Genomic DNA, 13486 nt, shown 5'->3' on the forward strand with positions numbered 1-13486 from the left:
AACATCATACATCTTAGAAGCAGTAATATCATTCATTGCTGACATAGCGAGTAGCAAGCTAGTATCCTGTTGAGAATCACGAAGGAACTCCTTTAACCTTTATATGCTTGAAAGAAACTTCTTTTTTAACCCTACCCATCTATTTCCTCTCACACCCTATTCTCATTGGCTCATTTGAAAACCGCATTTCCTGTCTCTACCCTGTACTGTAAATAGATATTGCATCAGAAACACCTGTCGAACATCAATCAAAATTTTGACAGGTCGTGACCTCTTGACCTGTCAGTCATCAATCAAACCACATTCTTAAGAGACAGAAACCCCATACTATACTCTCTAAAAATCCCCCCCCCTGTTGGATGACCCTCCCCTCAGCAAAGAATAAAAAGACATGACCCTCCCCTATTTTCCTGCGGTGGTCCATTCCATAAATACCGAACGGTCCCTAACTTAGAAGCTGTCTGACCGTGAGACTGATGTGTCTGCAGCTCAGAAATAAATATGCCAAGAAGGGCTGAAGATGATTCATCTCTATCGTCCACTCTTTTCCTCTGAATGCAGCGTTAGCTGCACCACTAGTGGAGCATCACTTAACATGTCCCGCCTCCTTTATTATAACGCCACCGGCTTTATTAAAACCTGAATGACATTCTTATTCTTGGGTGTCTGTCTGTCTGTCTGTCTGTCTGTGTGTGTGTGTGTCTGTGTGTGTCTGTATGTGTCTGTGTGTGTGTGTCTGTGTGTGTGTGTGTGTGTGTGTGTGTGTATCTGTGTATGTGTATGTGTGTGTGTGTGTGTGTGTGTGTGTGTGTGTGTGTGTATGTGTGTGTGTGTGTGTGTGTGTGTGTGTGTGTATATCAGTGTTGTTGTTTGTTAACAGTTAAAATAACTTTTAACTGAAGTTTAATTTCCTGTTTATCACTGCTGGTTGTTATGAAGAGTTACTGCTCCTCTGATCTCTGTTGGCACAGTGTTTCTGGTTCTACAGGATTCTTTCTGTCTCCTCTTCCTCCTCCTCCTCCTCCAGATGAAGCTGAAACAGGTTTGTTGTTTTGCTGTCAGAGACGAAGGTTTCAGTCGACACACACGATAAGATGTCTGGATGTCCCAGAGGTCTTCCAGGTCCAGCTGCAGCGTGAGAAACCCTCCAATCAGAGCAGTCCAGTACGTTAGTCTTTCACTTTTTCATTTTCATCTTGTGTTGAGTTCAGGGAGCAGAGAGTCTGTCTGTTTTCTCTCCACGTTAGTTGTAGTATAGAGTTAGCCAGCTGCTGGAACTTCACTCTGTGCTATTAGTACTTTTACTGCAGTGACATGTCTGAATACTGTAGAAAATTCAGGGTAAAATACTGGCCCAAAGGCCAGAGGAAGATCTGACTCCAGTTTAACTAGACACTCTAATTCTTCAACCCGTCCCATTTTACATCATTGTATGGTTCAGTAATGCATATTATAAATTTCCTGGACTTATTTGGTGCTCATGCTAAACTTTCAGTGTATTCCAAATCTATTACAGACACACACACACTCAATATTATAATGAAGTGACGGTTACACACTCACTTTCCTATACTTATATGTAAATTAACCAGTGAGCTAACTAACTGAATGTATACATTGACAGGGGATAGGGATGTTGTTCTCCACATGTCATGCCTACATACGACTCACAGTTATGAGCAACGCTATATTTTACTTTAATACTAAGAATCACTTTCTCTGGGCCGAGCCTTCTCTTCACAGACACGCCCACTCTATGATAATCCATCCAGTTATTATCAGGCAGCTGATGTCCTGCAGGCCTGTCCGCTCTGACGCAGCCTTGTTGGCTGAAAAGTTGTTCAGCATCTTTTCAGTGTAGCTCCTCTTGGCTCCTCTGATCTCTTTAGTCAGAGTGTTTCTGGTTCTCCAGGATTCTTTCTGTCCTCTTCCTCCTCCTGACGAAGCTGCCTGAGTTCAGCTAGAAACCGGTTAGTTCTGTCTCTCCTGTTAAATAATTAAATGCAGTGATGCCCCTTTGGCTCCCAGCCCTCAATGTGCTGTCTGTAATGTGGAGTTCTCTGCTGAGGTTTTCTCTGTTAACGTCCAGAGAACAGAGAAAAGAGAGTCTGTCTGTTTTCTCTCTACGTTAGTTATCTGCTCAGCCAGCTGCTGGAACTTCACACTGTGCTAGTAGGGGAGACCGGGTACAGTTGTAACACAGGGATAGTTGTAACACTACCAGTTCCATGAATCAGGGATAAGATAGGAGTCATGTAACAGTTTCCGTTTCCTCAGGCTTCCTTCATGATCCCACATGGAGGTTTTCTAGTCTGTTTTGCTATCTCTCCTGAAGCTACAGCAGAAAATCTAATTCTGAGGTAAGAAAGTGTTTAGTACTTCTGCCGTTGTAGATAATGTTGTATGGGTTATATCACATCAAACTGTAGTTTCTCTAGTAAAGAATGGCGTATCAACCCCGTGCTAATTTCAAAGCACCATGCTAATACAGCTAGCTAAACAATGGGTGACAGTGGCGGGGTAGGATGTAACACGTGTTATGAAAGTGTTAAAACCATAAAATGTAGGTCAAGTGTGTTTTATGTAGCTTTTGGGTCCACCAGGCACCAATTTCATTTGTCACCATTTTGACTCTGATAACAATGCATTTAATTAGTTTTTTCTTGTCACCATTGTGACTTAAGAGTGCATTTAATTGTTCGTTCTGTGGAATGGGGGTAAATATGTTTGTTAATTTGCTCTCACTCACACACGCACACATAAACACATACACACACACTTAAACACACAAACACCCATGTGAATGTGCACGTACAGACATGCACAGACCTGCACACACAAACGTACACGTGTGCATGCACATACACTCCCCATATTCACACATATTTTATTGTTGCAGTCATTCATTTAAAATAAAACTGTTGTTGTGGCATATCACTTGAGTATCCTTAGTTTTTGTGCATTTTGACTACCTGTTACAACCAAAGGACCACCTTGTATTTGTCATCATCTCAGAAAGTCTGTGATATAGTTGAAGAAATTTAAATTGCTGCCATTTGTAGTAGACTAATGTGGGTACTTTGCCTAAAAGTTTCAGACGTGTAGCTAAAATAAAAAGGTAGTTTTAGGTGCTGGAGAAAAAAGTGTTACAACCGTACCCGGTCTCCCCTAGTACTTTTACTGCAGTAACATGCAGGGCCGAAGCACAACATTCTGGGCCCTGTAGAAAGGCATTTTCTATGGGCCCCTCCCCACATCCACAGCTATTCATTCTAGCATCTTTTTGGGCCCTCCTTACCTGAGGGCCCTGGGTACTCAGTCCCCTTATTCCCACCAGTCCGACGCCCCTGGTAACATGTCTCGATACTTGCTTTAATCACAATAATCATCATCTATTGATACATCTCTGCACCTGCATGGTGGAGGCTTGAGAGAGGGGCGAGTTTGGGATCTACATTTTCTGTTGACAGCAAGTTTCACAGAAAACTCAAAGGTGAACAACTCACCACATCCACGTTCATACAGTAGGCCATTTTTCATGCTACTAGATTATGTTGTTTTAGTTTTTTTCTATTTTCAAGTGGAAAATAAATCTGTAAACGCATATCACGGAGTGGAACTGAATTATTCAAACTGTGCGTCATACAAGTGGTGATTGTTCCCTGACTCAGCCTCTCAGCAGCTTACGGAGGTTTCTAAGAAGTGGCTCCTCTTGTTATTGTCCTCCATTTATCTGACAGCGTGTTACTCTGCACATTCACAGTTTACACACAAAGTCTGAATCAGCAGTAAAACATGATCTAATGTTCCAGAGAATCAGCTCTCTCACTGATACTTCTACATCAAGTACATTTAGTTAAAGAGCAAGACAAAGTATTTTCACCTTGTAATATTAACAGTTTGGTGTACTACTTCCACTGCGTCACTGAGCCAGTTTAACGATTGGCTGAAAACTTGTTCTGCATCTTTTCAGTGTAGCTCCTCTTGGCTCCTCTGATTTCTTTAGTCAGAGTGTTTCTGGTTCTCCAGGATTCTTTCTGTCCTCTTCCTCCACCTGACCAAGCTGCCTGAGTTCAGGTAGAAACCGGTTAGTTCTGTCTCTCCTGTTAAATGATGAAACACCCTCAATGTGCTGACAACAACAACCACAGTTACACAGAGAGAAGAAACAAAGCTCTTATTGTGAAAATCTGCTTCCTGACAGGTGGAGCTGTGACTCATCAGGAAACAACTCACCTGAGTTGTTCTTCGTCGACATTTTGGACTGTGTGAAGAAACTGTAAGTATCTGTTTGGTACTTTAACACCACGTTAGTCTTTGGTCTCTTCAGGGTTAGTTTCTGGCTCTGTGATGTTAAATATAATGTTTCTACTTCTCTTCTTATTTCCTGAGAAAGTGTTCAGGACTCTTGTGATGAAGATCAGAAAGCTGTCTGCAGCAGTTAGTGTTGGTCGTTGTATTCACTGACAGGACTGATGTGGAGACAACATGACTCAGCTCTTTTATTCTCTCACTAATCAACTAATATGGAACTGGTCACTATGAGCTGGTACTCCTCCAACAGGAACTAGTGGCTCTTCTTAATAGTCTCTTTCTGACCGGAGGGATTTTTGCAGTTCCTAGAACAGGGGTCACCAACACAGTGCCCACGGGCACCAGGTAGCCCCCAAGGACCACATGAGTAGCCCTCAGGCCTGTTCTAAAAATGAAAATTTAATATTGATATTATCTGTTTCCCACCTTGTTAAGTCATTGTTGATTATTATTGTGAGAAATCATTAACGTGATCAGTGTCTTCACATAGATGACTATCATTAATCATTAATAATCATATATAACTAAAGGAAAACTGAGCAAATTTGTTATTTCAGAAGAGTGTATCAAACTGGTAGCCCTTCGTATGACTCAGTACCCATGAAGTAGCTCTCAGTTTCAGAAAGGTTGGTGACCCCTGTCCTAGAGCATAACGTTCCTAGAAGCCTTATTTTCTCCTGTTCCTACTGGACCAATTTGGGGATTATTAAGTTCCTCTGACCACAGTTCCTGTAAGGGCAGGGTCTTTTACCTTTTCCACATAGTGGTGGTTAGATGGCTGTGATTATAATAACAAAAGGTCAGTTCCTATGGCCACTTGGCCAGTGTCAATGCAAATGGTAAAAACGGTTTTGGGGGAGAGTAGTTATTCAATACCATGTTATTAGTAGAGTCCAATCCTAATCAGGACACTCTACCAATAGAGTAGGTGGAGACCACACTCTCAGCAATCATTCTGACGTCTAAATTCCTGCATTCAGATATATTAGTATGCACAAATTTAAGTTAGTAAATGTTGTAGGTTTCCCCACAATGAAGCTGTAGCTCGTCGCTCTTCTACATCTCCTCGTCTTAATCCACATTAAAACATCCACTGGACCACACGGTGAAAGATTAACTATTTACTTTGACACAAGAAAAAATACAACAATGCAAAATCCACTTCCAAAAGATGGTGCAGAGAGCCAGAGAGAGAAGGTGAGAATGGTAAAGGAAATTGTTGTATGAATTATCAAAACATTAATGACTGCATTTAGGCTCCTACAAACGTCCTTATTTATTGGAAGGAGAACACAAAACTCAGGAGGCAGGTAACACTTAAACATGTAAATATATAGAATATCATACAGTAAGAAGGCTTTTACATCAGGGACTTGAGCCCAGATCTGCTCTCTTTTAATTAAAGACATTCTTAGTCCACTACCACTCAAACCATTTGATGGACTAATGGATAGTTGATTTAATGGACAGGTCTGTAAAACAGAGTTTCTCCTCAAAGACTCATGTTAAAGCTCCACTTTAAATCCTGTTTTTATATTCCATACACAGGACAGAAAGGTGAGATTGATTGTCATAATGGAGTCTTGTCTCCATTAGAGGACAGAAAGATGACATTAGTCCTGGAGTCTTGTCTCCATTAGAGGACAGAAAGATGACATTAGTCCTGGAGTCTTGTCTCCATTAGAGGACAGAAAGATGACATTAGTCCTGGAGTCTTGTCTCCATTAGATGACAGAAAGATGACATTAGTCCTGGAGTCTTTCCAATGTTCCTGTTCTCCCAGAAAGATAATGAATGACAGAGCAGGATGAGCAGAGAGCAGAAATCATTCAGTGAAGAGCTTCAGACTTTATTTTCTGCTTGATATCTTCTAGTTTCTCCAGCAGCTTCTGGTTCTGGAGATTAAAAAGTGGTCTTCCTCTCTTTCTAACAGGACCCATCAGAGACCAGACCCTGCTGAACCTGAACCTGAACCTGAACCTGGACCTGGACCTCACCCAGCTGTGTGTCCATGAAGAGTGTCCGGTCCATGGAGACACCACTACTTTAAAAAAGAATGGCGACCTGTAAGGGAGATTAAAATGGAGAAAAGTGTGAGGGAGCGAATTCGTGAAATGGAGGAGAGGAGAATTGAAATGGAGAGGAAGAAAGTGGAAACGGAGAGGAGAAGACAGAGGTGAGTTGTTGTGAAACCTCCAACAAACTAGAAGTAGTGTTGTCTCATTGGGTGTGTGGTCTTCTTGTAGAGGGTCTCTGTGTTTCCAGCCCACTGTAGTCTGTCGTCCAGGTGCACTCTGGGATATCTATGGTCCTGTTTTCACCTGGTATTAAAATCTGATCTGAGGGATCTCTCAGACCACTCCCTGGAAAAGGTGGCCACTGGTATACAATAACCTTATTATTAGTTTCATCAAATGTCCCCTAATTCTATTGTAATTCTACTATTCTGTTGTACTATTACTACAGACATTCCTGCTGTTATGTCTCTTTTAGTTATTTATTAGTCTCTCATTGGCAGATCTCCACAGCTCTGAGTGAACTAGGGAGCTGATTGGTCAAAGCAGCGGCTGTGAAATGGTTTCATTTACTTTATGAAGTCAGCAACATTACAAAATATTTGAAAGAACCAACTCCTCCTGAACAATAGTGGCATCTTAATAAAGTAGAATCTGATAAAGGATATTTTTATTGATTTTAATCAACATGTTTCTGTAAGAAAGTCATTATTGGCATTTATTTTTAATAATTAGGCTTATATACATACAGTGTGTATCTTTATTATATCTTTTCACAGCTATATTATGCAGGGAGTGTTTAACTGAACATGTGATCTTCAATAATAATTTTTCTATCAGAAGCCATCAGAGACCTGGACCTGAACCTGATCCTGAACCCAGCTGTGTGTCCTTTAAGAGTGACCGGTCATATGGTCTCCTCATTACCTTTAAAGGAGAGCAACCCTCTGCTGAAAATAGGTAAGCTGTTAATATTATAATATTACTGATTCATGTTTTAACTTTTATGTGTCCAGAGAGTTTTTGGAGTTTATTTTCAGCATCTTTCTTCTTCATCCATTTATATTCTCACATCTGAAAGTTGTCCAGTTAAACCAGTCTTCAACTCTTGACTTTAGGTAAATATTGGATCTGGTTTGGTCCAATATATTCTCTGGTGTTTTAGCTTTTTAACCCAGTTTTTTGTATAGTTTATTGAACTTCTTTGTGTTAATCTTGTTTTAGTTGCTGCTTGTATCTCCAGCAGTGTTTTATGTCTGAATACTAAAAAGTGAATTTCCATCCCTGTTGGTCTTACTCTCTGTGTAACAGGATCCATCAGAGACCAGACTCTGCTGAACCTGAACCCAGCTGTGTGTCCTTCAAGAGTGACAGGTCAAAAGATCTCGGCATTAACTTTAAAGGTCAACAACCCTCTGCTGAAAAGAGGTAAGCATTTATTAATATTCTAATATTGTTGATTCATGTTTCAACTTTTATGTATCCAGATACATTCTGAAGTTTATTTTCAGCATATTTCTTCTTCACATATATTTATATTCTCACATCTGAAATCTGTCCAGTAAGACCAGTCTTCAACTGTAGATCTCAATTTAATATTGGACCTGGTTTGGTCCAAAATAATTTTGAGGCCAACAGAAGGTTTTTCACCGTTGCCTCCCCAAACTTCTTCTACCTATGAATGTTTCCTTCCATGACCACAGAAGCTACAGACCTCCTGGCCTCATCATACCAGTCTGCTGCTTCAGGAGTCCTTTAGGCCAACCATGTTGGAGCCCTTGTTTACTTCTAAGTTCTTTCTGTTGATTCACAGTGAAGTCAGCAGTACCACCAACACTTTAATGTCAGGGGAAACTAATCTTTACTTTAAAGGATCTTTATCTTGTGTTTGTCTCTGTGTAGACAGACATGATGTAAATTCTTTCTGATTCCTCCACAGAGTGGACCAGGAGAGCTCAAAGGTTCCCTGTGGTCAGTCTGCCCAGCAGCATCAAACACACCTGGACTCCATATTTATGGTCTGTACATGTACAACAACTACATTTACTCTATTCTGTTCACAATCATCTCCATGCAGCACCTTTCAGACCAGTGGATTGTCAGTCTGTCCAACATGCATCTGATGTTTGCTTCCATGATTTCAGTTTGATTTGTCATTCATATAATCTTCTGTTCCAGCTGCTGGAGGAGAACATCGTCACTTTTGTGAAGAACGATCTGAAGAAGATCCAGAATCTTCTGAGTCCCGATTACCCAGAATGCTCAGAGAGTCAGAGGGAGGATGAGGATGAAGAGCAGAGGAGGAGCAGAGAGGCATTTCTGAAGATCACACTGCACTTCCTGAGGAGAATGAAGCAGGACGAGCTGGCTGACCGTCTGCAGCGCAGTAAGAGGATTTCTCTAAATATTTATCTTGCTGGACTAATGGGACGTTTCCTAATGTCTCCAGAGAAGGGTCAAAGTATGTGCCTTTTTCTTTATGAAATCACTTACTGATGTTCTTTGTTGTGTGTTCATTCAGGAAGTCCAGCAGGAGTTTGTAAGCGTAAACTCAAATTTCACCTAAACAAGAAGTTCCATTGCTAAAGCAGGAAACCCAACCCTTCTGAATCAGATGTTCACAGAGATCTACATCACAAAGGGAGGGACTGCAGAGGTCAATGCTGAACATGAGGTCAGACAGATTGAAACAGCATCCAGGAAACCAGACAGACCAGAAACAACAATCAGACAAGAAGACATCTTTAAAACCCCACCTGGAGATGAACCAATCAGAACAGTGATGACTAAGGGAGTGGCTGGCATCGGGAAAACAATCTTAACACAGAAGTTCACTCTGGACTGGGCTGAAGGCAAAGCCAACCAGGACATCCAGTTCACATTTCCATTCACCTTCAGAGAGCTGAATGTGCTGAAAGAGAGAACGTACAGCTTGGTGGAACTTGTTGATTACTTCTTTAGTGAAACCAAAGAAGCAGGAATCTGCAGGTTTGAAGACTTCCCGGTTGTCTTCATCTTTGACGGTCTGGATGAGTGTCGACTTCCTCTGGACTTCATCAACACTAAAATCCTGACTGATGTTACAGAGTCCACCTCAGTGGGTGTGCTGCTTACAAACCTCATCAGGGGGAATCTGCTTCCCTCTGCTCGCCTCTGGATAACCACACGACCTGCAGCAGCCAATCAGATCCCCCCTGAGTGTGTTGATATGGTGACAGAGGTCAGAGGGTTCGCTGACACACAGAAGGAGGAGTACTTCAGGAAGAGATTCACAGATGAGAAGCAGGCCAGCAGAATCATCTCCCACATCAAGAAATCACGAAGCCTCCACATCATGTGCCACATCCCAATCTTCTGCTGGATCACTGCTACAGTTCTGGAGGAAGTGTTGAAGACCAGACAGGGAGGAGAGCTGCCCAAGACCCTGACTGAGATGTACATCCACTTCCTGGTGGTTCAGTCCAAAGTGAAAAACATCAAGTATGATGGAGGAGCTGAGACAGATCCACACTGGAGTCCAGAGAGCAGGAAGATGATTGAGTCTCTGGGAAAACTGGCTTTTCAGCAGCTGCAGAAAGGCAACCTGATCTTCTATGAATCAGACCTGACAGAGTGTGGCATCGATATCAGAGCAGCCTCAGTGTACTCAGGAGTGTTCACACAGATCTTTAAAGAGGAGAGAGGACTGTACCAGGACAAGGTGTTCTGCTTTGTCCATATGAGTGTTCAGGAGTTTCTGGCTGCTCTTCATGTCCATCTGACCTTCACCAACTCTGGAGTCAACCTGCTGTCAGGAAAAAAAACAACATCAACACAGTTCTACCAGAGTGCTGTGGACAAGGCCTTACAGAGTCCAAATGGACACCTGGACTTGTTCCTCCGCTTCCTCCTGGGTCTTTCACTGCAGACCAATCAGAATCTCCTACGAGGTCTGATGACACAGACAGGAAGTAGCTCAGAGACCAATCAGGAAACAGTTGAGTACATCAAGAAGAAGATCAGTGAGAATCTGTCTGCAGAGAGAAGCATCAATCTGTTCCACTGTCTGAATGAACTGAATGATCGTTCTCTAGTGGAGCAGATCCAATGGTCCCTGAGTTCAGGACGTCTCTCCACAGATAGAATGTCTCCTGCTCAGTGGTCAGCTCTGGTCTTCATCTTACTGTCATCAGAAGAAGATCTGGACGTGTTTGACTTGAAGAAATACCGTGCTTCAGAGGAGGCTCTTCTGAGGCTGCTGCCAGTGGTCAAAGCCTCCAACAAAGCTCTGTAAGTGGGATTTATTCATCATTAAATACTCTGATAGCTTTCATCAGGAGTTAAATATAATAACTTGTTTCCTTCCTGTTGTCTCTCCAGACTGAGTGGCTGTAATCTGTCAGAGAGAAGCTGTGAAGCTCTGTCCTCAGTTCTCAGCTCCCAGTCCTCTAGTCTGAGAGAGCTGGATCTGAGTAGCAACAGCCTGCAGGATTCAGGAGTGGAGCAGATCTCTGTTGGACTGAAGAGTCCACACTGCAGTCTGGAGACTCTCAGGTCAGATCAAGAACAATAATCTTTGAGAACACATTTTATTCTGATTTAGAATCACTTTATAAAGAATGAAATATGAACTGTGCCTGAGATCCAGAACTAATTTATATTTTAATATCATGTGACTTTGATTACTGGACGTTTGTTTATTATTGATTATACAACAAGTAGATCCGACCAGACAATCTAATTGGTCAACTAGACATTTAGAACATACTCAAATCAGCATGACAGCACACCCAGAGCCATTTGAGCACACCTGGTGGATCACATAAAATATTACTCCGGCATTTCCATGACAACATTGTAACTTCCAGGGCTGAATCAAAAACACAGTAATGTTAGCCTACAACATTGATACAATGGATTATTTTGTTGTTAATTTTGATTTATATGGAGGACTTAGTTTTGATGAATGGTCGGAAGAAGATGTGAAGTGAATCATTGGATGAAATTACATTTTTACAACAATCTGGAGTTAACTGTTAACTAGAATAGTTTGGATCCCATCAGCTGTTTGGATCGAATTGAATTGAAAGCCTTTATTGTCATTGTACTTTACAATACGGCACAATTAGGAGCGCTACTCCACTGGGTGCATACAATAAATACAATAAATATTCCTTACAGGACATATAAAACCAGAATAAAAACAGTAAAAGAGCAATGATCTTTTTTTTTCTTTTTTTTCACATCAGCTGTTGGATCACATCAGCTGTGCCACTGACACGTCAATAATGAAGTTTGCGGACATATAGTAGTTAAATCTGTCCATGAAAAAATATTTTTCTCTGCAAATATTTTAGTTATAACCAGATTAAGGTAGCCAAGCAGTTTGGTGTTTATATTTGCGGTAGTTATTACGTTTTGGAAAATCCCATGATCTCTACCGTTACAAAGCTAACGTTAGCTTAAGATGACTGGCTGACTTAACGTTTAACAGAGAGGGACTACAAATCGTCTCTGTTGCTTTTCTTTATTTTGAGAGCGGATTGCCCCACAATATGAATACAGTTTGATTATAACTTGTATTTAGTTGGTAACCATTGTTTTATAATCGCTTTATTACAAGTGAGGGTGTGATTATCACTTCAGTCATGTTTACGAACCTCGGTGCAAGCGCCTCGGTCCTAGATGCATCACTGTGGTGCCAATAGTGACGTTAAATCAAACCCTCTCGTGTAATATTGCTTAATTCAGTCACGATTAATCATGTTTCCAACTTGTTTAGAGTAGAGCAGCAGATATTTAAACATGCTGAGAAGGGATTTCATATACTGTATCACCAAAAGTCCAGACTCAACATATAAACACAATCGTTAATTGTCTTCTTACATGATTTTTCTCTAAACTTTAAGCTTTATTCAATTTAAACCGCCTGTCTCATGTTAGGATTTAAAATGTAACTATTGGGAAATCTTTGAATGTTTCCAAAGCATAGTGTTCTTATTTATAACATGTCATAATGCACAAAGTATGAACTATGGCTGAGATTGAGAAACTAATTATTTTTTTAAATCTTAAGTGAATATAAATACTGGGTGTCTTTTTACTCCTCATTCAGTCACAATAAGTTATCATGTTTCCAACTTGTTTAGAAAATGGATTTTATATTCTCTATCACCAAAAGTCCAGAATTAACATTTAAACACAATCATTATCTGTCTTCTTCATTACCGCCCCTCCAAAAGAGCTCTGTAAGTGTGATTTATTCATCATTAAATACTCTGATATGTTTCATCAGGAGTTAAATATAAATGTATTGTTTCCTTCCTGTTGTCTCTCCAGACTGAGTGTCTGTAACCTGTCAGAGAGAAGCTGTGAAGCTCTGTCCTCAGTTCTCAGCTCCCAGTCCTCTAGTCTGAGAGAGCTGGACCTGAGTAGCAACAACCTGCAGGATTCAGGAGGGAAGCTGATCTCTGATGGACTGAAGAGTTCACACTGCACACTGGAGACTCTCAGGTCAGATCAACAATAATCTTTGGAAACACAGTATTGAAAAATACTTTGGAAACATTCAAAAAATGTGAATGCTTCCAAAGTATTTCATTCTGATTTAGAATCACTTTATAAAGAAGGAAATATGAACTGTGGCTGAGATCCAGAAATCATTTATATTTTAATATCATGTTATACTGAAAATCTGATTAACTTTAGTTGATAAAACAGCTGACATGTAGCTTTGTTTCTGCTGATACGATAATCTTCGGCAGTAGTTATTAATTATATATTTATTCATTTCTAGACTCAGAGTTACCTTCCATGAGGAGTTTTCATTGTTAACTTTTGTTGTTAAATAATTAAATAGAACCGATGATTTTAAATGTGTATTCTAAATCTGGACCAAAATGTACCTGGACAACAAACAAACATGAAACAAACATGGCTCCATGTGTTGACAGAGGGTTCCTGTGTGTGGTTCTGTGTATTTGCAGTCTGTCAGGCTGTCTGATCTCAGAGGAAGGCTGTTCTTCTCTGGTCTCAGCTCTGAGCTCCAACCCCTCCCATCTGAGAGAGCTGGACCTGAGCTACAATCATCCAGGAGACTCAGGAGTGAAGCTACTGTCAGCAGGACTGAAGGATCCTCTCTGGAGACTGGACACTCTCAGGTACAAACACTGATGAAC

The 13486-nt window shown here is 40.9% G+C and overlaps 2 protein-coding genes across 2 annotated transcripts in view; both read left to right on the forward strand.

Moving 5' to 3' along the window:
- The first annotated feature begins 1053 nt into the window (after nt 1–1053).
- LOC116057040 lies at nt 1054–8915 on the forward strand. The gene is made up of 6 exons (XM_036001115.1): nt 1054–1164; nt 4205–4279; nt 7641–7757; nt 8269–8347; nt 8508–8715; nt 8851–8915. The coding sequence occupies exons 1-6, from the start codon at nt 1103–1105 to the stop codon at nt 8913–8915; spliced, it is 606 nt and encodes a 201-aa protein (XP_035857008.1). The 5' UTR covers nt 1054–1102.
- A 622-nt stretch (nt 8916–9537) lies between these two features.
- The window catches only part of LOC116057049 (NACHT, LRR and PYD domains-containing protein 12-like), a gene marked incomplete at its 3' end in the record, with an annotated part of 36588 nt that continues 32639 nt past the window's right edge, over nt 9538–13486 (forward strand). Inside the window, exons 1-4 of the mRNA XM_031309477.2 lie at nt 9538–10598; nt 10689–10862; nt 12648–12821; nt 13295–13468. Of these exons, the coding sequence (XP_031165337.2) occupies nt 9538–10598; nt 10689–10862; nt 12648–12821; nt 13295–13468 (1583 nt within the window). The remainder of the gene's footprint in view (nt 10599–10688; nt 10863–12647; nt 12822–13294; nt 13469–13486) is intronic.

This window comes from Sander lucioperca, chromosome 5 (assembly GCF_008315115.2).
Source record: "Sander lucioperca isolate FBNREF2018 chromosome 5, SLUC_FBN_1.2, whole genome shotgun sequence".
NCBI classification, from domain to species: Eukaryota; Metazoa; Chordata; class Actinopteri; order Perciformes; family Percidae; genus Sander; species Sander lucioperca.